This window comes from Mustela nivalis, assembly GCF_964662115.1.
Source record: "Mustela nivalis genome assembly, chromosome: 9".
In the NCBI taxonomy this organism is placed as follows: Eukaryota; Metazoa; Chordata; class Mammalia; order Carnivora; family Mustelidae; genus Mustela; species Mustela nivalis.
Window position 1 is genome coordinate 67,160,411 of NC_139028.1, and position 25,761 is coordinate 67,186,171.

General features: G+C 39.6%; 1 protein-coding gene across 1 annotated transcript; it reads right to left on the minus strand.

The window, feature by feature from the left end:
• Positions 1 to 746: 746 nt before the first annotated feature.
• LOC309840315 (uncharacterized protein) lies at positions 747 to 17,956 on the minus strand (the record flags this gene model as incomplete). Its single annotated transcript, XM_082682382.1, is given in 3 exon segments — positions 747 to 1,211; positions 1,214 to 1,712; positions 17,019 to 17,956. Coding segments are annotated over 3 exon segments (1,902 nt in total).
• Between the last annotated feature and the right edge of the window lie 7,805 nt (positions 17,957 to 25,761).

A 25,761-nucleotide genomic window follows, 5' to 3' on the forward strand; every position in this document is an offset into this window, starting at 1 on the left:
AGTTTCAAGTATTAACATCACTTATATTGCTTAGTCAGAATGGAAAGCATATACATTCCTTTTTAGAAGACTCGAGAATATTCGTATTTATTTTAATAGTGAAAAGTTGGTCACAGTTACTGTGTATTTTAATTTTTCAAGTTTAAAGATACTCAAAAGAATTACTCCTTTAAAATATATTCAGTTAGGGGTGCCTGGGTGGCTCAGTGGGTTAAGCCTCTGCCTTCAGCTCAGGTCATGATCCCAGGGTCCTGGGATCGAGCCCCACATTGGACTCTCTGCTAGGTGGGGAGCCTTTTTCCTCCTCTCTCTTTGCCTGTCTCTCTGCCTACTTGTGATCTATCTCAAATAAATAAATAAAATCTTTAAAAAAAATTTTTAAAAATAAAAAATATATTCAGTTATACCTTTGATCTCAAGTAACATAATCTCCATTTATAGTGTGGTTTACATAAATTTTTCTCTGTTTTGAGAATTACTGGAAAGCATAGGTGTAATTGGTTGTTGGGACAAATAAAAGAGTCTAACTGAAGACCTTCTTCCTTGTTAGCTCGGACAGAAGTCACCTATGACAACCTGTGACACAGTTAATTACAACAGGCTGTACCACACAACTAATGGCAGGTACCTAATCATAGGTCCATTTACAGAAGGGGATTAAAAACCTCTGGGGCCAAGTATACCCAAGAATCAGCAATAACAACAGATTCCTAGGGCACTTGGCTTTCCAGAAGTTCTCTCCCTGATCAGAGCTTAGTCTTCAAAAACATTTTGTGTAGCCTCTTACGAATTTCTTTAGTCTTAATGGAATAGATAATTGGGTTGAGCATTGGAGGCACAAAAAGATATACCAGGGACATGAACTTGTGCACATACTCAGGGGCATGCTTCCGAAACCGATGAACCATGGACACACTAACCATGGGTACATAGAAGATGAGCACAGCACAGATGTGGGACACACATGTGTTGAGTGTCTTCAGCCTCTCCTCCTGGGAGGCAATGGCCAATACAGAGCGCAGTATAAGCACATAGGAGATGAGGATGAGCACTGAGTCTACACCAAAGGCAGAGATAACAATGAACAGTCCATACATACTGTTGATGGTGGTATCTCCACAGGGCAGGCGGATCAGGTCTGGGTGCAAACAGTAGGAATGGGTTAACACATTGGCTTTACAGAAAGGTAGCCTCTTCAGAAGGAAGGGCAGGGCAATGGGAAGACCATGCAGAAGCTGCGGATGATGATGGATATGCCCATGTGAGCCACACGGATATCAGTGAGCACTGAAGAATAACGCAAGGGGTTACAAATGGCCACATAGCGATCGAAACTCATGGCCAGAAGGATCCCAGATTCTGTCCAGGAGAAAAAGTGAATGAAGAACATCTGGGTCAGGCAGGCATCAAAGGCAGTCTCTGGGATATGAAAGCACAAGGCAGCCAGGACAGTGGGCAATGTAGAAAAGGATACACCCAGGTCATTGACAGACAACAGAGACAGGAAGTAGTACATTGGCTGGTGCAAGCTTTGCTCCTCCTTTATAATGAAGAGAATTAGGATGTTGCCCAGGATGGAGATAGCATAAAGCAGCAAGAGGAAGGCAGCTAACCAGTGTTGTAGGGCTTCTATCTCTGGGAAGCCTGTTAGTGTGAAGCTGATAGCGCTAGAGACATTAGTCCCAAAACTTTCCATGAGGGTCCTTGAGTAGCTTTTGAGGAAATAGAACCAGAGTAAAGTGAAGTCAAACAGTGGAAGACCAGGAATGGTGACTGCCCTCAGGATAGAAAGGGCAAGATACTTAGCTTCTATGATTGTTAGATCATGAAAGGGTCAGGAAGGAACAGGTTAAGACTGTTTGTTACATCTCAGACTTTCTACAGTTTGACCATATCGACAGATGTGTCTTGGGGTCCAAATCCTTCCCCACAGATATCCTTTGACTCATTTTTGGGGGGAGAAAGGGAAATTATCCCCTGTTCATCCTGCCTCTGTGTTCTTTACAGAAAGATTCAAACATTTCTCCATTTGTGGAAGGTGACTATGCCCTTTCTCCCTACCAGTTCTTAGCTATCACCTTCTTCAAGAAGTGAAGTACGGTATGTCCTTCCTTCCTCTCTGCTTACTGATGGATTCTTTCCTGTGCAGGTGATGACATCTCCATCTAGACGCTGAGCTGTCTCCTCTTTTGCCTGCATTCAACCATCACTCCACATCCTCATCCTCTCTTCATTGCTCAGGCCCCTCACTTATTCACCAAAGGTCCAGAATCTCATGCTCCTCTACATCTGATTGCTTTAGGTTTTCCTCTCCTGCATGTTCACACTTTTTTGTCCTCTGTTTAGATTAAGGATTCGGAAACTCTGAGATTCATTTGAAGAGGCTTAGAAAATTCCTTTGTCTGGGCCTCACTCATATCAATTAAATCAGACTCTGTCAGTGGAACTCAAGAATCAGTATTTCTTTTTTTTTTTAATTTCCCAGGTGATTCTGATAGGCAGCCAAGTTTGAGAATCAGGGGTTTCGATCACTCCCATAAGCTTCAGATATGTCCACCTCACACCAATTTCTTCTTTATTGAGGAAATATTTCATGATCCTTCATAGGAAATAAACAAGCAAAAAAAAAAAAAAAAAAACAACCCTCTGTATTGTCCCCCCACAATCTCCTAGTAACCACTCATTTCTCTGTTCTCTTTCATAAATAATATTTTCAAAATTATTTTCACTCATAATGTTCTTCTTTATCACTTTTCTGTACATCAGTGATCCCAAATTTATTTCTCTAGCTCAGATTTTTTCTAGTTATAGACACAAGCATTTAATTCTCTACTGGAGAATTGTAAAATCAATTGTAATAGCTCAGCTGTATCCCAAACATAACATGCAAAGTTGAACTTCTTGTTAATCACCATATTTGATCCTTCAATATTTATCATCTCATGGAAACCCATTGCTATCTATTCATGCACTTAAGCCAGAACAACCTAGGAAACACCTCTCACCCTCTCCCATTCTGAGATCTAATTAATCTATTACCGTCTTTCCAAAATATACTTAACGTTGCTTCTCCTCTCCAACTCACTTCCAACTGTCATTCACCCATCAGAATCTTCAACAAGGATGTCTGCAGAACCTTCCTTGATGATTACCCAGCTGGGTGTCATGCCGCTTTCTGTTCTCCACAAAGCAGTCAAATTACTTGTTTATAATATAAATAAATAAAATGGTGCTACATTCTCACTGAAAATCTTCCAGTGGCCTCCCTTACTTTTTGAAATAAGAATTCATACGTCCTGGGATGCCTGGGTGGCTCAGTCGGTTAAGCATCTGCCTTCGGATCAGGACATGATCCCAGGGTCCTGGGATAGAGCCCTGCATTGGACTCCTTGCTCAGTGGGGAGCCTATTTCTCCCTCTCCCTCTGTGGCTCTCCCCACTGCTTGCTCTCTCACTCTCTCTGTCAAATAATTAAATAAAATCTTTAAAAAAAAGAATTCATACATGCTTACTGTGAAGCAGCATCAGCATCACCAGGAAGTTGTCATCTTTCAATTATTTGAATCATTCATTACTTTTCTGCTCATGGTTGTGTGTCACTGTTACACTATCTCATACATAGTTTTCTTCATGACTCATCACACTTCAGAATCATAGTGAATTATTGTGCATCTGTTTGGGTATTTGATTAGTATCTTTCTCTTCCCATATATTATAAGTTCACATAATTGTCTCTTTTACTTTTCTTCTTATTCTCAATGCTTAGCCAAGTCACTGAGCATAGAGCCCTGGATTAGGACTCAAAGATGACCAGTTCTAGTTCTAATCAGTATTAATTAAGTAGATAAATAAGCTATCTGAAGAAGAAGGTATTATAGCTATACATTCTCTCTTTTTTTTTTTTAAGATTTTATTTATTTATTTGACGGACAGAGATCACAAGCAGGCAGAGAGAGGGAGGAAAGCAGGCTCCCTGCTGAGCAGAGAGCCCAATGTGGGGCTGGATCCCAGGACCCTGGGATCATGACCTGAGCCGAAGGCAGAGGATAAGCTATACATCCTTAAGTGTAAAATTAATTTGATAAGTTAAGTAACTCAGCTAACATCAATAACAGTTTTTATCTCAGCTTTGCCATGTACCAGCTGTGCATTTAGTTTATGTCTTTGTGCCTTATTTTGACATCTACAGTATAGGGAAAAAAAAAAAAAACAGAATAAAACACTTAAAATTCATATTCAGGGCCCTGGTGAAAATTATGTACTAAATAAATGGTGATGAGAAGGGTTATTAAGGGGATAACATCCTCTGGTCCTCTTTCCACATTGTTTTTCCATTTTGGGGTTCCCAGACGAAGGCTCTCGCCTTTTGTCTCAGCCTTTATCCACCACTTAAATAGAATATTGGAGAATGAATTAATTACACTGAAGCATTTGCATTGAAAAAGAGTTTTAGAAGCTGCCTGGTAGGTCTATACATGCTAGGAACCATTGAGTAACTCCGTAAGAAGGAGGCTAAGATAGTGGGATTTCAAACATCAAGGGCTACAGATGGGAAGTATGGGTTTGAGGAAGAGGAATGCGGGTAAAATCTCTAAATGTAGATCTTAGCCTCTCTTTCTTCAAATATCTGTATCCTAAATGACAGGATTTTAAAGCTTGTAATGAGTGAGGTTCTTACAGACCTCTGTGTGGGAAAAGCTGAAGTCTCAACTTACCTCCCCAGGGCAGCTCTGCTGGAAGGGAGGAGAGAGGTGGGTGAAGTATTTACCAGGGAAAAAACACCAAGGACTCTGCACACTCTGCACACAACCTCCCAGACTTGCACTCTATAAAGCTGCCTCTTAAGCTTCCCCTGGGCCCAGTAAGTCCTGGGGCTCGGTGTGGGCAGCAGACAATGCAAAAACTCTTGAGAGGGTGGCCCCTCTGGGCCCTAGAATCTCTCTAGAGAGATTCTGTGCCTCTAGAATCTCTCTCCTTAGAGGTTTCAAAGAAATTAAGAGTTAGAACTGTGTTGCTCTTTATTTTAGAGAAGAGGAACTGAAGCTCAGAAGGAACCCATTCAGTAAGCCAACAAATAGCCAGATTCTGACCCTCTGACTGACCTTCTGACTCTCACTGCTTCTCAAATTAGAGCTTTTTGTACTAACTATCCCACAACCCAAATAGATTTCAAGAACCAAAATAGCATAACCACTAAAAACCTAATGATCTAAAGAGTCAGCAAATAGAGTGACCATCCTGGTTTGCCTGGAACTATGCTGATTTTAGCACAGAAAATCCTGCATGGGGGAAGCCCCTCAGTCCGGCAAACTGGGACAGATTGTCACCCAACATCTAGTTCTAGATTCAAAACTACCTTCTTCCCTGCCCAATTGTGTATTCTTCAAAAAAAATTATTTTATTGGTTCAAGTCCCTAATTCCTTATTTGTAAAATTACAGTAGAGATGCCTGTGATTCAGCTGACTATGACACTTAATATCATATGCTTAGAGTTGATAAAACAAGAACTAGTGTGATGACTTGTCAGTGTTTCATCTGCCAGGAAAGAACTGCGGTAGAGGATGGGATAACATTGAGCTCTGGGGCCTCTGAGGGCTGTGAGGACAGGTTGATTCCTAAGACACTAACCAAAGGTCTTAAACTAAGAGAGCCTTTGGCCGTCTTGTGTCACTCCCCAAACTTCTGCAATGAAGAAATGGAGGCTCTAAGGGGGAAGAGGCTTGTTGTCATGCCCAGAAAAATAGTTATTGAGTCAGAACTTGAACAGAATTTTCCTGATCCAGACCCAAAGTGTATGCCCACTGCCCATGCTATCTCTCATTACCAGGTTTGGAGAGGGACAGAAGAATAACTCATATGTTGTAAGCTTTCACCAAATGTCTGGAACTATGATAGGTTATTTGATATAGGCTGACTCATTTAATCCTTACAGAAAACCTGATGAATGCATTTTATTATGCCTAAAATCAGTACTGGACTTTTCGGTAGGCAGACTACACATACAAAATACAGCAGTGAAGAAAACACTAAAAATTCTGTCCATCCTAAAAATAATACTATTACACATATTTTAAATAATAAATAAACATTACATTAACATATATTAAAATGTAGTGCTTGCTTCAGCAACACATATATTAAAATGTATAAATTTATATCAAATAACGAATAAATGCATAGGGCTTTATATATATAAAAATCACACATGGCTCCAATGGGGATCTAGAAAATGAGAATAAATGTCTGTTTCTTGAAAGTAAACACTAAGAGAGCAAGAGAGGACATGTTTGTCAGTTTACACCTGTAGTCTCCAAATACTCTGTCATTTGTTTTAAAACAGTAATCTCATATGATCCTTTGGCCACACAGTAAACATTTGGGTTAGCACAAGCTCCTGGTGAAGTGGGGTGCAGAGAATGGAAGATCCACGTGCTCTGGGGATATACTAAGTGGGGTGAGTCTCTCAGGGCCACATCAGGTCTCCATAGGTAGTGATGGCATGAGCACTGCACCACCTGGCCCATAGCCACATCTGGAAAGGAATGGCTCCCCTAGGAAAAGGAAGTGGTTCTCCCTTGAGATGAGCAGAGCAGAGCATTCGGAAGTCACCTCTGTGGGGATCCAGCAGGGGAACTTGGGCTCAGATTCTGGCCCTGGGAGGCTCAATGCCTCTGTGGACTCTCAGATCCGTGGGACACTCAGATTATTTTCACCTGCCTGCCTCTCTCTCTCTCTTTCCTTGCTCCTTCATTTTACTAGAAAGATAAATACAGATTTTGTAGAAAAGTAGAAGATATAGATAATTAGAAAAATAAAGCTTCCCAATTCTCACTAACCAGAGACAATTACTACTATAATTTATTATTCTTTCCAAATACTTTTTCTATGCAAATGTATGAATGCTTAACAGTAATATTTCATCAGTGTTTTTACCAAGAAAAAAAGTGACAGCATGCTATAAATTCTATTTGATAAGATGTTTTATTTGAAATACTACTTTACAGTGGCTTATATATTCTCCCCAACTGTACTGTGCTAGAAATCTGGTGTCCCAACCATAGCCTCTATTTCAAGTAGTACAGCTTTCTAATTTTTTTTTTCCTTCGTGTTTTAACATTGGGGGGGGGGGGTGACTCTATTCCTGTCTCATTTGCCACTTTTAAAAAAGATTTATTTGTTTGTTTGTTTGTTTGTTCGTTTATGAGAGGGAGAGAGAGGGCACACAAGTGGGGGGAGGGGCAGAGGGAGGAGAAGAAGACTCCCCCCCTGAGCAAGGAACCCATGCCGGGCTTGATCCTAGGATACCAGGATCATGACCTGAACCTAATGCAGATACTTAACCGACTGAGTCATCCAGGTGCCCCCCACACCCCTATCTCTGCCACCCTCCCCAGTTGTTTCCCATTTTAAAAATACTTTATATAAAGTAATCTCCATTGTGTAAAAATTCTAAATGAGCTTTAAAACCATGTTGTTGTATTCCCCAGAATACTCAGAATTAAGTAAATTGAATTGGGAAGAAATGAACTTTCAGTATTTGTTTAACCTTTCAACCTAGGCACATGCTTTTGTGTCCATTCACCCAGCTTATTTTTTTTATTTTATTTTACCTTTTTAGGGGTGTTGGGGCAGAAAGGGAGGGAAAGAAAGAATCTTAAACAGATCCCACCCGCAACATGGAATCCAACCCGGGGTTCATCTCACAACCCTGAGATCATGACCCAGCAGAAATCAAGAGTAACTGATTATGCCACCCAGGCAACCCTCAAGTTCATTTTTAAACACATCAATCATACATGAAGTTTTGTTCCATAACATAGACCATTGCAATATTACTGACAAAAATTAAATTTTTAAGTTCAAGAGTTGAATTAAAATATTTGTTGTTTTTGAAATTGCCAGTTTTGTATTACTATATTTGGCAATTTTTTTTCAATTTTTAGTGATTTTTCTTCTCAGATCTTTGTGTTTTTTTAAATTTTTTAAATTATTATGTTAGTACATTATTAGTTTTTGATGTAGTGTTCCATGATTCATTGTTGGCTTATGACACCCAGTGCTCTCCTTAATACCCATCACTGGGCTAACCTATCCCCCCAAACCTTCTCCCCTCTAAAACCCTCAGTTTGTTTCTTGGAGTCCATAGTGTCTCATGGTTCATCTCCCCATCTGATTTCTTCCCCCTCATTTTTCCCTTCTGCTTCTTAATGTCCTCCATGCTATTCTTTATGTTCCACAAATAAGTGAAACCATAGGATAATTGACTTTCTCTGCTTGAATTATTTCACTTAGTTTAATCTCCTCCAGTCCCATCTATGTTGATGAAAAGTTGGGTATTCATCCATTCTGATGGCTGAATAGTATTCCATTGTATATATGGACCACATCTTGCCCATTCATCTGTTGAAGGCCATCTTGGCTCTTCCCACAGTTTAGTATTGGGAACATTGCTGCTATGTACATGGGGTGCATATGGCCCTTCTTTTCACTACATCTGTATCTTTGGAATAAACACACAGTACTACAACTGCTGAGTCATAGAGTAGCTCTATTATTAACTTTTTGAGGAAGTTCCATACTGTTTTCCAAAGAGGCTGTACCACCTTGCATTTCCACCAATAGTATAAGAGGATTCGCCTTTCTCCACAGCCTCTCCAACTCTTGTTGTTTCTTGCCTTGTTAATTTTTGCCATTTTAACTGGTGTAAGATGGTATCCTAATGTGCTTTTGATTTGAATTTCCCTTATGGTTAATAATGTTTAACATTTTTTCATGCATCTGTTAGCCATTTGTATGTCTTCCTTGGAGTGTCTATTCATGTCTTCTGCCCACTTTTTGACTTGAGTATTTGTTCTCTGTTTCTCAACGGAGTTTGAGAAGTTATTTATAGATCTTGGTTATCAGCCCTTTGTCTGTAATGTCATTTGCAAATATCTTCTCCCATTCCATGGGTTGCCTTTTTGTTTTGTTGACTTACCTTTACTGTGCAGAATCTTTTTATCTTGATGAAGTCCCAACAGCTCATTTCCACTTTCCCTTGCCTTTAGAAATGTGTCTTGAAAGAAGTTGCTGTGGCTGATATCAAAGAGGTTAGTGCTTATGTTCTCCTCTAGGATTTTGATGGATTCTTGGCTCACATTAAGGTCTTTCACCCATTTAGAGTTTATCTTTGTGTATGGTGTAAGTGAATGGTCAAGTTTCATTCTTCCCTATACCACCATGCAATTTTCCCAGCACGATTCATTGAAGATACCGCCCCCCACAACTGGATATTTTTTTTTCCTGCTTTGTAAAAGATTAGTTGACCATAGAGTTGAGGGTCCATTTCTGGGCTATCTATTCTGTTCCATTGATCTATGTGTCCATTTTTGTGAAAGTATAATGCTGTCTTGGTGATCACAGCTTTGTAATATAGCTTGAAATCAGGCAACATGATGCCCCCAGCTTTGTTTTTCTTTTTCAACATTTTCTTGGTGATTCGGGGTCTTTTCTGGTTCCATACACATTTTAGGATTGTTTGTTCCAGCACTTTGAAAATGTCATTGGTATTTTGGTTGGGATGGCGTTGAAAGTATAGATTGTTCTGGGAAGCATAAACATTTTTAACAGTATTTATTCTTCTGATCCATGAGCATGGAATGTTTTTCCATCTCTTTGTGTCTTCCTCAATTTCTCTCATAGTTGTTGTTTAGTCTCTAGAGTATAGATCTTTCACCTCTTTGGTTAGGTTTATTCTCAGGTATCTTAAGTTTTTTGGTGCTATTGTAACTGTGATCCATTCCCAAATTTCTCTTTCTACAGTTACATTGTTAATGTATAGGAAAGCAACTGATTTCTGTGCATCGATTTTGTATCCTGCCACATTACTAAATTGCTGTATGAGTTCTAGTAATTTAAGGGTGGAGTCTTTTGGGTTTTCCACATGAAGTATCATGTCCTTTGCAAAGAGAGAGAGAGTTTGATTTCTTTGCCAGTTTGAATACATCGTATTTCTTTTTGTTGCCTGATTGCTGTTGATATTACTTCTAGCACTATGTTGAGCAATAGTGTGAGAGTGGGCGTCCTTGTCATGTTCCTGATCTTAAAGGAAAGGCTCTCAACTTTTCCCTATTGAGAATTATATTTGCTGTGGGATTTTCATAGATTGTTTTTATAATATTGAGAAATGATCCTTCTATCCCTATGCTCTGAAGAGTTTTAATCAGGAAAGGATGCTGTATTTTGTTAAATATTTTTTCTACATCAATTGAGAAGACCATATGGTTCGTCTATCTTCTCTTTTTGATGTGTTCTATCACATTAATTGATTTACTAATGTTGAACTACCCTTGCATCCTAGGGATAAATTTCACCTGGTCATGATGGATAATCCTTTTCATGTACTGTTGGATCCTATTAGCTAGGATCTTGTTGAGGGATATTGGTCTGAAATTCTCCTTTTTGATGGGGTCTTTGCCTGGTTTGGGGGTCAAGGTAAATGTGGTCTCATAGAATGAGTCTGGAAGTTTTCCTTCTGTTTCTGTTTTTTGAAACAGCTTCAGGAGAATAGGTATTATTTCTTCTTTAAATGTTTTGTAGAATTCCCCTAGGAATTCATCAGGCCCTAGACTCTTGTTTTTTGGGAGGTTTTTGATCACTGCTTCAATTTCATTACTGGTTATTAGTCTACTCAGATTGTTAATTTCTTCTTGTTTCAGTCTTGATAGTTTATAGGTTTCCAGGAAAGCATCCATTTCTTCTGGGTTGATTAATTTATTGGCATATAATTGTTGGTAATAATTTTTGATAATTGTTTCTATTTTCTTGGTGTTAGTCATGATCTCTCCCCTTTCATTCATAATTTTATTAATTTGGGTCTTTCTCTTTCCCTTTTGGATAAGACTGGCCATGGTTTATTGATCTTATTAATTCTTTCAAAGAACCACCTTCTAGTTTTGTTGAACTGCTCTACTGTATTTCTGATTTCTAATTCCTTGATCTCTGCTCTAATCTTAAGAGAAATAATTATTTCTCTCCTTCTGCTTGGCTTATGCTTTATTTGTTGTACTTTCTCTAGTTCTTTAAGGTGTAAAGTTTGCTTGTGCTTTGGGGATTTTTCTATTATTTTGAGTGATGCTTGGCTGGTTATGTGTTCCCCCCATAGGACAGACTTCACCATACCCCATGGTGGGGTAGGTTTTGAACTGTTGTGTTTTCATTCTCATTGGTTTCCATGAATTGTCCAAGTTCTTCTTTGATTTCCTGGTTGATTCAAACATTCTTAAGTAGGATGGTCTTTAACTTCCATATGTTTGAATTTCTTCCAAATTTTTTTCTTATGATTGAATTCTAGTTTCAAAGCGTTGTGGTCTAAGATAATGCAAAGGGTAATCTCAGTCTTTTGGTATCAGTTGAGCTCCGATTTGTGTCCTGTATGTGGTCTATTCTGCAAAAGAATGTGGTCTCTTCTCAAGAAGAATGAGTATTTTGTTGTTTTAGGGTGGAATGTACTGTATATATCTATGAGGTCCATCTGGTCCAGTATGTCATTCAAAGCTTTTGTTTCTTTGTTGATTTTCTGCTTAGATGATCTGTCTATTGCTAAAAGTGGAGTGTTGAGGTCTTCTGTTATTAGTGTATTATTATCAATACCTCTCCCTATTATGGATAACAGTTTTATGTTAATGATAATAACTAATATTAACTTGTGTAATTGGCTGCTCCCATGTTGGGAGCATAAATATTTACAATTGTTAGATCCTCTTGTTGTATAGACCTTTTAAGAATGATACAGAGGGGGCGGCTGGGTGACTCAGTGGGTTAAGCCGCTGCCTTCGGCTCAGGTCATGATCTCAGGATCCTGGGATCGAGCCCCGCATCGGGCTCTCTGCTCAGCGGGGAGCCTGCTTCCTCCTCTCTCTCTCTGCCTGCTTCTCTGCCTACTTGTGATCTCTGTCTGTCAAATAAATAAATAAAATCTTTAAAAAAAAAAGAATGATACAGAGACCTTCTGTATCTCTAGCTACAGTCTTTAGCTTAAAATCTAATTTGTCTGATATTAGAATTGCTACCCTAGCTTTCTTTTGAAGTCAGTTGACATGCAAAATTGTTCTCCCAGATCTTTGTGTTTTCTTAATCCACAAACTATATCACTTGCAAATAATAATAATATGATAGCATTCATTCATTTACCCAATCCATAAGCATTTATTAAAATGTGTACTATTTTGCAAGGTTAAGCTCTGAGAGTAGTTTGGTTATTTTAATGTAAGATTTTTCCTTTTTGAATACTTATTATATGCAAGCAATGTACCAACCATCTTGCAAACATTATCTCTAAACTTTATAAAAATATAATCTGTTTTTTTTTTAATATAATTTTTTATTTTTTATAAACTAAAAAATAAAAAATTATATTAAAAAAAAGAAAAAGAAAAAATATATATATATAATCTGGTTATTTTGGTAACAATATACAGATGAGTAAACTGTGAGGTTCAGAGAAGTTGGGATTTTTCTAAGGCTATGATCTGCCTTGTACAAAGTTCACATTCTTTCTAATGTTGAACAATTCATTCTTTCAGGAGGCTTATGATTCAAATAGGAGCTATATATGAAATAGTACAGAATGATATCTAGCTGCTATGGTGTAATTCCACACAAATACATTAGAAGCATAAAAATAATAAAATTTCTGTTTTATCACTATTAGAGATGAGGGGACCAGGTAGCTAGAAGGCAGGTAGTAAAGGAATTCCTTAAAATGTTACACAAAGCAGATAACTGAGAAGCTGAACCACTGTCTGGCTCATTGTATCTGTCTAATACATATTTTTAATAAATAATTAGAATGTTATGCAATTTCTAGGCAGATAAAAATGGACAAGATTTTCTAAGTAAAAGTTTTCAGAACAAAGGTACAGAGGCATAAAACAGCCTGTTGGTTTGGGAATCACATATAGTTCCATATGGCCAGAGCAAAATAACATTGTTTGGAGGGCGGGGATGGTTGAGATATTAAGACATTGGAAATACAGTGGTGATATTATTAAGAGACATGCTAAGGCTTTTGGACTTTACCCATAGACAGTAAGAGCCATTGAAGACTAGAGGGTTTTGTAATCAAATAGAGTCTTTAAGAAGATCGTTCTGGCTGCAGTGTGAGAAAACAAGAGAAAAGATCATTAAACAATAGATCAGTTTGGAAGATATTGCCAAGTGAAGTGAAGATGATAATGAAAGCCCGAAATAAGGTAGCAACAGTTGTTAGGTAGAGGTAAAGATTGGAAAAATCAAAATCTAGAGTTGTCAGGATTTAGTATCAAGTTACAGATATAGGGTAAGGTAAAATACTAAATTCTGTCTTTTTTATTATTTAAAGATTTTATTTATTTATTTGACAGAGATGACAAGTAGACAGGCAGGCAAAGAAGTGGGGGGAAACAGGCTCCCTATGGAGCAAAGAGTCCAATGCGGGGCTCAATCCCAGGACTCTAGGATCATGACCTGAGCTGAAGGCAGAGGCTTTAACCCACTGAGCCACCCAGGTGCCCCAAAATAGTCATTTCTATTTCAAGTTTCACTTCATCGCTTAAAGATTCCTCCAGAAAGTGGTAAATGGTGACAAAACAAACAAAAAAAGCTATATATATATATATATATATATATATATATATATATGGCAAATTTTTAAAAATTTAACCAGAAAGTATACAACATTAAGAAAATATATGGAAAAATTTATGGAAATATATGGAAAATATACAGAAAAATTTATTTTATTTTTATATATTTTTGGATTTTTAGGTACCCTTTCTGGAATCTACTATTGCTTACAATTTTTTTCATGATTCCACTCATTAATATGATTAATTATATTGATGAATTCCTGAAAAATGAGTCATTCTTTTAATCCTAGAATAATGTTGATTATTCTGGTTTATATTATTAATTGTACTCACAACTTTCAATATTTACACATATGTTCCCATTAAGATGTTTTGTCTACAAGAGTGTTTGCTGACATACGTTTTTTTCTCTATTGTTTATCAGGATTATATGTGCTCTTTTGTAGTTTTCTAATTTTATTTATGACAAGATATATAAAAAGCGTGATCTATTTCTTGAAATGTGGGGAGAAAAGCAAAGAAAAAGATCTTGTACTATAATATGTTGGAGATGTGAGAGTGTAATTGATAAGTTTTAATTTCTTCCTCAATTATCAGTTAAGTCTTCATGGATTTACATATTATAATTTTCCTTGAAACACCCACTCATCTAAGACTTCATATTACTTATAGGACATGCTACTGTAATTTAAAAAGATACCTCTAATCTAGTATTATATATGATTCTTAAGTTTATTTTTCATTTCATTAGATTTTTGGAGGTTGTTCTATTTTGGGAGTTTGTTAAAGATTGATTATTGGACTATTTTTAGTATTTCTCATTCACTGTCATTCAGCCCTTTTAACATTTTTTTTTAAGATTTTATTTATTTATTTGACAGAGAGAAATCACAAGTAGATGGAGAGGCAGGCAGAGAGAGAGAGAGAGGGAAGTAGGCTCCCTGCCAAGCAGAGAGCCCGATGCAGGACTCGATCCCAGGACCCTGAGATCATGACCTGAGCCGAAGGCAGCGGCTTAACCCACTGAGCCACCAGGTGCCCCCCTTTTAACATTTTTGTTTTAAAATAATTTTATGTAATATTTTATTCTTTTACAATGTCTTAAATTGAATGCTTAATTTCTTTTTTTTTTTTAAGATTTTGTTTGTTTATTTGACACACAGAGAGAGATCACAAGTAGGCAGAGAGGCAGGCAGAGAGAGAGGGGGAAGCAGGCTCCCTGCTGAGCAGAGATCCTGACTCAGGACTCGATCCCAGGACCCTGACATCATGACCTAAGCCAAAAGCAGAGGCTCAACCCACTGAGCCACCCCAGCACCCTGAATGCTTAATTTCTTATCTTCCTCTCTTTTTCTGTCATAAAAAGTACCACTAACATTTATAAGACCATGGATTTAGGGAGAATATACCACTGCATAGGTCTCATGTTTTGCCATGCAGTGTGCCCTCTTTCATTGTTTCTTTATTGTTTGTTAATAAAAATAATGATACTGTTATGCTGAAAATAAATGAAAAAAAAATAAATGCATTTCTATTGTTCATATTTATATGAACATATATGGTGTGTATGTGAACATATATGCTGTATATTGTAATACACACTATACTAAATTTTATTTTAGAAACCTAGGTTACGTAGTACAATTTATATCACAATTGTCTTGATTTCATCTTAAAAGTTGGTAAATAGGGGCTCCTGGGTGGCTCAGTGAGTTAAAGCCTCTGCCTTCGGCTTGGGTCATGATCTCAGGGTCCTGGGATCGAGCCTCACATCGGGATCTCTGCTTGGCAGGGATCCTGCCTCCCCTTCTCTCTCTGCCTGCCTCTCTGCCTACTTGTGACTTCTGTCTGTCAAATAAATAAATTAAATCTTTATAAAAAGTTGATAAATAGTGTGTATTGTATGGAACAAATGCTGACCTGAAGAGCTATAACATATATATAATTTTAACTATATTCTTTTGCATAATCTTTGTAAAAACCTTTATTTAAACACTTAACATGAGATCTACCCTCTTAACAAATTTTTAAGTTCACATTATATTATTGTTGACTATGGATACAATGTTGCACAGCAGATCTCTACAACTTATCCATCTTGCTTAACTTTTATGTCCATCAATTAATAACTGGTTATTTCCCTCTTTCCCCAGCCCCTGGCAACCACTATTGCACTCTTTGATTCTATGAATTTCTGTAACTCATGTAAGTGAAAGCATGCAGTACTTGTCTTTCTGTGACTGTCTTATTTCACTTTAGGGTGATGTCCTCAAGGTCTTCCATACTGTCACATAGTGCAGAATTTCCTTCTATGGATGAACAGTATTCCATTTTATTTATTTATTTTCTTTATCCCTTCGTTGGCTGATGGACATTTAGGTTATTTCCACGTAAATAGTGCTGCGACACAGGCACGGCAATATCTTTTTGACATCCTGTTTCAATTCTTTTATAAATATCCAAAAGTGAGATTGCTGGATCATATGGTTATGACAGCAAAAGCACAGGTAACAAAAACAAAATAAACAACTGATACTACACCAAATTAAAAAGCTTCTGTATAGCAAAGGAAAAAGTCAAGTGTAAACTCAACGGTGAAAATATTTGCAGACCATATATCTGATAAGGGGATTTAATCTCCAAATATATAAGGAACACCTACAATTTAATAGGATAAAAACTAATAGCCTGATGAAGATGGGTTATGGAGTAGCATAAGCATTTCTCCAAATAAGACTTTACAAATGGTCAACAAGACATACAATGGCTCAATATCAATCACCATTAGGGAAACACAGATTGAGACCACAATGAGATATTACCTCACACCTTCCAAAATAGCTGTTATCAAACAGAACAAAATAAAACAACAACAACAAAAAGACGACACATGTAGAGAAATTTGGACCCATGCACACCATTGGTGGGAATGTAAAATAGTGCATCCACTATAGGTAACAGTAAGACTATCCCTCAAAAAGATTAAAAAATAGAACATTTGACATAATCTTGGGGAAACAAATTCCTTTACCCATTATGACAGAGGTTCCACAATTTCTTTTGTGCTGATTCACTTTCAGCAAAGATAAGACAAATATACCACACTGAAATGAGGGACTAGTTATGAGAATATATATTTTTATATATTCTCATTAAACATTTAAAAAGGGAAACTGAGCAGACGTGGTTCTGTTTTCTTTATTTGTTTTTGCTAAATTATGACCCAGTTTACCTGGTCAAAACCTGTTGACTTGGGTCATAACTATTGTCAGGAAGAAATCCTAATATTGCTTTGTGACTAAAAAGAAATTTTAAAAGCCTTGTCAAAGCAGTTTTTAGAAACTCAAATTTGTGGACTAACAACATATATCCTCTGAATCTTGGAATTTTAACATTTCTCCTGCTTAAAACTTATTTCCTAGTAGTATTTTGCAAAGCCTCTGTTGAATCTCTTTGGTTTTGATGGAATAGATGACCGGGTTGAGCATAGGAGGCACAAAGAGATAGATAAGGGACAAGAGTGTGTGCACGTACTGTGGGGCATGCCTCCCATAGCGAGCAGCCATGGACACACCAACCATGGGCACATAGAACATGAGCACAGCACACATGTGTGACACACATGTATTGAGAGTCTTAAGTCTTTCCTCCCGGGATGCAATGGCAAGTACAGAGCGCAATATGAGCACATAGGAGAGCAGAATGAGTGCAGAATCCAGACCAAAGTTAGAGATGACAATGAATTGACCAAAAATATTATTGATGGTGATGTCACCACAGGGTAAGCGGATCAGATCTGGATGCAGGCAGTAGGCATGGGAGAGTACATTGGCCTTGCAGAAGGGCAACCTCTTCAGAAGGAAAGGCAGTGGAAAAACCATACAGAAACTGCGGATGATAACAGCCATGCCCATGTGCACCACACGGGCATCAGTGAGCACTGTGGCATAACGCAATGGGTTACAGATGGCCACATAGCAGTCAAAACTCATAACCAGCAGAATTCCAGACTCCATGAAGGAGAAGAGGTGGATAAAGAACATTTGAGCCATGCAAGAATCAAAACTGATCTTTCTTAAGTGGAAGCAAAATGTGGCCAACACCGTGGGCAGTGTGGAAAAGGACACACCTAGGTCATTAATTGATAGCAGGGAAAGGAAGTAGTACATAGGCTGATGCAAACTCTGTACCTCCTTGATAATGAAAAGGATAAGGGCATTGCCTACAATGGAGACAATGTAGAGGATACCAAGGAGCAGAAACATCCAGTGTTGAGAGGTCTCCAGCCCTGGGAGCCCTGTCAGGGTGAAGGGAGGCAACTCTGAGCTGTTGTGGGGCTTACCTCCCATATTTGCACTACTGCTTAGGTTCTAGGACCACTAGTCTGTAAAGAAGACAAACATACAGTTTAATTCAAGGCATAGACCTAATATTTTAAGACTCTCATGTATCATCCAACCCCTTACTTTAGAGTATTAATCAATCTTGTTCACCAAATCACTTAACCCTGTTCTCTCTTTGTCACCAGGATCTCTGGAATTATCTGAATTTTCTCAGTTTATCCAGTTGGCTAAATAGGTCACATTGCCTTCCTTACACCTGTGCCTACTGCCACAATTCTCCTTCTCATATTTAAAGCTGTGAATTCTTCTCATCGATCTCTGGGCATCATTTTATTCAAGACCTGTGACAAAATGGACCTGATCACTCCTTCCTTGCTAATGCAGTCCCCTTTCTTAGCATGTCACGTCTTCACCAAACCATAATCTTTTCCTCGTTCCACTCTCTCATGCTACTGAAACTTTACTATCTTATTTTGACTCTCCAACTTCTCTACTCTTATATAGTCTGTCAGTTCTTCTATTCATTCATCCTGACACAAGATAAATGGGTAGAAATATATCCATCCATAGAGATAACCTTCCACACGTTCAACAAGATGCACTAGACTCCCATATTCCCACTCATCTTTGCATTCTTCTATTCAGTTAACTTAATTTACTTTACTGGATAATTTAATTTACTGAACATCAGTTCTTAATAATGTCTTTCAGAACCAAATGACACCTGACTTTTGGATCAATAATCATTTATTTATTCCATGAAGTTCCTTCTTATCTATGTTCTCCATCTCTTTGCATAATACCATCATTATGCCTAAGATTGAGACTCAAGATCCAAATATAATTTTGACTTTCTTTCTTGTATCTATTGCATTAAACCAGGTAAGACCCAAGGAAAATACAGACCCCAAAAATGCCTCTGTCAGTACCTTCCTCTATTCCCTTTCACCTGCAGTCTCCCCTGCAGACCCAGACAATCACACTCTTATACCATAATAACAGCCTCCTAATAAAGCTCACACCACTCTCTGTTTCATTCTGGAGTAGGACTACTTTAATCTATAGTAGAACTAAAGTAATATTTTTTAAAGGTAGGATCTGAAAATAGCACCGTTCAATTAGAAGCCTTGAATGCTCCCTCATTACCAAAGGATCAAATCCAAACTCATTAGCCAAGAGTTGAAGACCTTTGTAGTCAGTACTAAATCAGTAGTTTTGGCCTCAATCCTCAAAATTCCCTTCCTTGTACCTCAAGGAAACCAAATGGATAAGAACTACAACCCCTCAGCTCCCAAAGGCTGCCCTGAGCATGAGAGCATACCCATTCAATCCATCTTCCATGGTCAGGATCAGCAATGCCCTCTGTCATGAAGACTGGCTGGTCATGGCCAGCAGTAGTAGCTCTTTGCCACAGCTCTTGTAACTGTAAGTTTGCATCTCATTTTGTGCCCATTTCTCTGTCTGGTCTCCGTGAAATCTTTGTGAATTCTATCTTATCGTCTGACTCGCCAGCTCCAAGAACTCAGCCCTGCCTCTCTTTTGTTGTTGAGCCCCTCTTGCACTTTAGTGCAAGGTCTCACACAGGAGACGTACCCCCTGAGTCACTGATCCCTCCTGGGTTTTTGTTCTCTGTAAACTAGAGATGCTAAGAAACTGAGCTAATGGGGTTGTGAGGATCCAAAAGCAGAGAGGTGTGAAAACTTTCAGGGCTTTGCAACTCTGAGTTCTAGAGCTGCTCTCTGCCCTCACCTCCAGCCATTCATCTACCTTTGCCAAACCTCCATCTGACTCAGGACTCCTCTAACCTTTCCTCACAGGATGCATTTTCCCCTCTCTTTATATTTTTAGGGCTGCTTCATCTTCCTTACCTGAAAACTCTTCCTAAACATGTTTGTTTGTCTCTGCATGCAATATGCAGATGCCCTTGATTAATCATAGGGTCTTTTAGCAATAATTAAGGTCCTGCCAAGTGGTTTCCAAAGTAGCCAATATCTTTTTATATATGCCCCTGATGCCAGATATTTGGAGGGTGCTTGTTCACATCAAAGCATCTATATTCAGGTATAGCCTAATGGGAAAGTCATGTCTAAAGCAGAAAGCATGGCAGGATTTAGAGAACAAGAGCAACACCTAGCAAATGTAGAACTGGGAAGGTGATGAAAGTAAACATGTGCAGGAAATAAAACAACCTGACGCAAATTAGGAACAGGTTTTCCTCCTTCAGACAGTCATATTATACCACTCAGGGGCAGAGCACGTTAAGGCTTGAGACTGGAGTATCTGACCCTCCCCTTGACGTACCTGCGAGAGCTCCACAGACAGAAGGTGCAGAGGAAGGAAGAGGGTAATGGGGGCTCTTCGTGCCTTGCACCAATCAGCACCCAGTTATGTCCACCAACTCCCTGGCCTGAGACTATAAGGTCCCACCCAGGAAGTCCCTTGAGCTTCTATCAGCTCAGGTACTCATGGGCTGCTGGAAATATGGAACATCAACATTTACTTTCCTGGGAGGACGGTAAAAGAAGTTGGGTTTAGAAAGACGCCCTAAGATTACCTAATAATTGGCTGGGACGAACCAGACTGAAAATACAGTCATCACTTCCAAAAACTCCAACTCGTAGATAAGTCAGACCAAAGGATTCAGTGTGTCACCTGATCCCCTCCTGCACCTTCTTGCAGTCACACAGATGGTCATGGGAAAAGGTCAGGAGACCACCCAAACCCCAATCAATATGCACGGATTTATCAGTATTCTGTATCTACTGGACTTTTGTCATAATTCTTGCTCTTTAATTTCCCATATAAAAAATGCTGTCTTTTCCTTTAAACAAGGTCACAATTTTTACCCTAAATTTAGGTCTATGGTATAAGGTATAAGGTGTATGGTAACAAAAGTCATTATAAATCAAGTCATTTATTCAATAGTAGACATGATTTTAGTCTTGGGGAATGTATAGATAAATAAGCATAACAGTTCATAGCCCAGTCAGGAAGACTCCTAAGGAAACACTTATGTATATTTCAGTGACTGAAGATAAAAGATACAAGGTAGGACAGAACAAAGGAGGGGGATTTGTAATATTCTAGGGCAGCCAGAGAAGATTTTCAGGTGCATCTCTTGACTCTCAAATTATGAGCAAATATTATTTAAGGGAATGTGGTAGGCATATGCCCCCCACAAAGATGTCCAAGTTTGGTACCTATGAACATACACATCTCATGGCAAAAGGACTTTGAAGATATAATTAAGATTATGGACCTTAAGGATTTTTTTTTCCTTATAGATGATCCATGCAGACCTAATTGATTTACATGAGTCCTTAAAATTAGGGAACTTTCTCAGGCTGGAATCAGAGAAATATGGCAGAAGAAGTCAGATTCAAAACGAGAGAGGTGGTCTGTCTACAATGACTAGAGGGGGCAGAATGAACATCATGAGAGTGGTGTGGACAATGTTAAGGAGCATTTGTAAGCCCTTAGCTTATAGTCAGCAAGGAACTTGAAATGTCAGTCCTACTTTTATGAGGCACTGAATTCAACCAACAGCTTAAATGAGCTTCAAAGTGGCTTCTTCCCCAAACACTTCAGTAGGGAACTCAGCCCTGCCATCACTGTGATCACTTTGAGAGACCCTAAACATTTAAAGTTTCTGGATTTCTGACCTACAGAAACTATGGCATAAGAGATTTTCATTGTTTTATTGTTTGTGATCATTTCTTTTCTTCTTTTTCTTTTTTTTTTTTTTAAACATTTTATTTATTTGAGAGAGAGAAAGATCATGAGCTGGTGTAGAGGGAGAGGGAGAAGCAGAGCTCCCACTGAGCAGGGAGCATGACGTGGGGCTCAAGCCCAGGACAGTGAGATCATGACCTGAGCCAAAGGCAGATGTTTAATCAACTGAGCCATCCAGATGTTGCTGTTTGTGGTAATTTCTTAAAGCAGCAATATACAGTGAGTCTCAGGTAGAAGGGAAAGGACAGAGAAGCAACAAAAGAAGGATCATTTCTGGTGGATGTGTCATACTTGCACAGGTCTGAGGGCTTGAGTATCGCCCTCGCCCTGCAAGGACGAAAAGAATCCTGGTTCAGATGCATCTTCTCTCTCTTTATTTCCGCAAGTCTACACACTTATATACACTTACACGACCAATCAGCGAGCAGGGTACAGGAGGGAGCGAATCAGGCTGTGCACCTAAAGGAACAACTTCGCTAGCAACCAATGCTGTTTACTTCCTCTTTGGGCGTTCAGCTTAGTCTCAAGAGGCAATCCTAACCTGGCAACTAGCCAGGCACCATCTTTTAATGGCGGAGGCCACCCTGGCCAGGGGCCTGCCTCCAACATTTCCCCCTTTTTTCTTTTATGGCAGGGATCGTGCCTGTCTTAGGTTGTCAGTGGTGGGGAATATCCTTACCTGTCATCAGACGGCAGATATCAATGATCTGCATCCTGTCTTAGGTTGGTATATTTCCCCCACCAATCTTACCCGTCCTTGACTACCGATCCAGCATACTTAGCCACACTTGGGGGGATGTTCCAGCCTCGATGGCTAACAAGGCCTGCACCATGGCTTGCTGTTGCCTATGTTGCTGTCGCCTCCAAATTTGCAGTTTCCTTACTAGCAGAATCAAGCCCACTACGAGGATTATCATCAGACCAATTATGCTAGCCCATTGTTTCATAAAGGTTAACACATCTTGCAATGTTTTGATTATCTCTGGGAGGGTTGCAAGCTCAACTCTGGTGTTATTTATCCTTGTTATGCCTAGTAGCAGGTGCTGAGTATAGTTTTGGAATTCTGCGGACTAATTCCCCCGCAAGTATTGGGAGTGCTGTCGGGAGACATTCTGTAAGTCACTCATATTAGTATAGGCTATGGGAGTTACACAAATCGCTGGGAAGGGTACTATACATCCCAGTCCCAATAGGGCCCCCCATATGTCCACTTGTTCTTGAACCAAATCCACTCTCTGGTTGACTATCAGGATTCCTGCTTGCAGATGTGCATTGATCTGAGTCTGTGTTTGAAGGGCAGCCGCCGTTCCTTCTGCAAGGTGTTCACAGCTTCCGCAGTGGGTATAGTTGTAGCAAGCGAGACTGCTGCTGCCGTGGCAGCTGCTGTAGATATAGCCAATGCTGTCACAATGGCGGCTGTGATACCAAAATCTCTCTTCTTTCTGGATAGCACCACCGGTAACTTGTCCTCTGGAATGGAAACTGGGATAGGAACATGGGTAGGGATACACATAATCACAGCCAGCTTAAAGGCCGTAACATTCCAGCACTGGGAAAGACAGCAATTCTTAGTGCAATTCAACGTATCATTCAGCTCGCTAGCATTTGTTACGAGGAAAAGGAATGGTGGCGAGACCCATATGGGAGTGGGCTGATAACTAATATTATTGGGACAAGACACATTAACTGTTGTCTCAAAGGTACTAGAGTCATTTTGTTTATAAGAACAGTTGAGGAATTTGCCACCATTTAAGATGGACACTGCTGAGATATCAGTACATGCTCCTAGCAAGTTATAGACCTGCCATGCATCAAAGGGAGAGGAGTGAATATGAAAGAAGAGTTAGTCACTGGTAAAGGATATGGCCATGCTTTAACCACTGCCCACAGCTCTCTGGCTTCAGTCTGCCACAGGAGGTGTAGCATCCCCAGAGTTATCATCAGCATCTTCAGCATCATGACTGGTGTTTGGAGGCAAGGCTGCACGCACCAGCCACTCTGGGATCCAAATTGGAGCCTCCTTTTCCTGTGGAAAAACACATACAGACCCCCTACTCCATACTAACACTGGATCTGGTCCATTCCACTTTCCTATGAGGATGTCCCTCCAAAGTACTAAAGGCTTAGGGGAAGCAGCAGCATCACTTGCATGTCTGCAGCTGATTTACCCTTTTTGTCTAACGTTAAAAAATTCAAAATAAAGAGAATGGTGTTGAGCTTATCTTTAGGGGACCTGAAGGTGTCCCCTATTCCCCCTTTTTGTTTATAAAGCGCATTTTTTATTGTAAGATGCGCACGCTCCACAACACCCTGTCCTTGTGGGTTATAGGATATTCCATGTTATCAAGTGAATGTCAAGTTGTTGTAGGAAGGCTTTAAAGGGTTGTGAGGCGTAGGCTGGACCATTATCTGTCTTTAATTGGCGTGGCTTTCCCCATGCCGCGAAAGCCTGTAGGCAATGGGCGATAACATCTCTGGATTCCCCCCCACCATGCACTGAGGCGAAAATTATTCCAGAGCAGGTATCTACAGAGACATGAACATATCTTAACTTTTCAAATTCTGAAACATGTGTGACATCCATATGCCATATATGATTAGGTAACAAACCCTTAGGATTAATCCCCAAGGACGGTGCAGGTAGTAAGATCACGCAATTTCTGCAGGAGACTACTATTTCCCTTGCCTGTGCTTTTGTAATGTTAAATTTGAGGCGAAGAGTTAAAGCATTCTGTTTCTTCAAATCCTCCCCTAAGTGGTCCCATTGAGGTATGTTTAGCAAGCCTTAATCTAGGAACCATGGAGCCGCCTTTTCCACTGTATTCAAAAAGGCCCGAGCAGTTTTTGCTTTTAGAGGAGTTCCATTGGCTTTCAGCAGATCTTCTAAAGACCCTTCCAACCCACTTTAGATACTTCAGATCCCATTATGAACACACAGACAACAGACGTGGACGTTAAAGACTCACCGCTAAATTCCGGCTCTAAGGCCGCCCCGCTTCTTATTGTGGACTTGTACAAGATTCCCACCACTTTGATCATGGTCCCTTCCTTGCTTACCTGCGGTTTCGATAAGAAAATCCCGGCTCTATGGCTGCCCCGCTTCTTGTTGTGGTCTTGTACAAGTTTCCCACCACCTTTGTTGTGGTTTTACCCCGCTTACCTGCAGACTTCTCCCTTGCAGGGTTTTTCTATTTTTACTCCCCGCTTTACCGCGGAATTCCCACTTTTGAACGTGGCCTTTACTCCCTGCTTTATCGCGGAATTCCCACTTTTGAACGTGGCTAATGTCCCTGCTTACCTGCGGACCTTTACTCCCCGCTTTCCTGCGGATTACCTTGCAAGATTCCTTTATTTAGTTCCCGGGTGCCGGCGCCATTTATCACCCTCACCCTGCAAGGACGACAAGAACCCTGGTTCGGATGCATCTTCTCTCTCTTTATTTCCGCAAGTCTACGCACTTATATACACTTACATGACCAATCAGCGAGCAGGGTACAGGAGGGAGCGAATCAGGCTGTGCACCTAAAGGAACAACTTCGCTAGCAACCAATGCTGTTTACTTCCTCTTTGGGCGTTCCGCTTAGTCTCACGAGGCAATCCTAACCTGGCAACTAGCCAGGCGCCATCTTTTAATGGCGGAGGCCGCCCTGGCCAGGGGCCTGCCTCCGACACTTGAGAAGCAACACTGAGGAGAATGGGAGACAGAAGGGCTTAGGAGGGTTAACAAATAAGTTGGATATTAGTGAGAAATTAATCCATCAATGCCAGACAATAAATAGCCTCAATTGTGAGTCCAAGAAATTTGGAGAAGAGAGATGCTTATGGCATTGCTATACACAGGAGAAAGTAATGTTAAAAACAAGACAATGTGCTTAACATTGGATCACTTAGGGTAAGCCCCACACCACCAAATAGAGACTTAGTTCTAGATTTGCTGTTTCAGGAATGGAATCTTAAACCAGTCAGTCAGGAATCCGCTGATCAGCACTACTGCCTGATGGACGTCTGTCATCCCCTAAAGGAATGTAATGGCATACAACATCCAGCTCTTATGCCATCGCAAGTCCTCCTTAATGCCC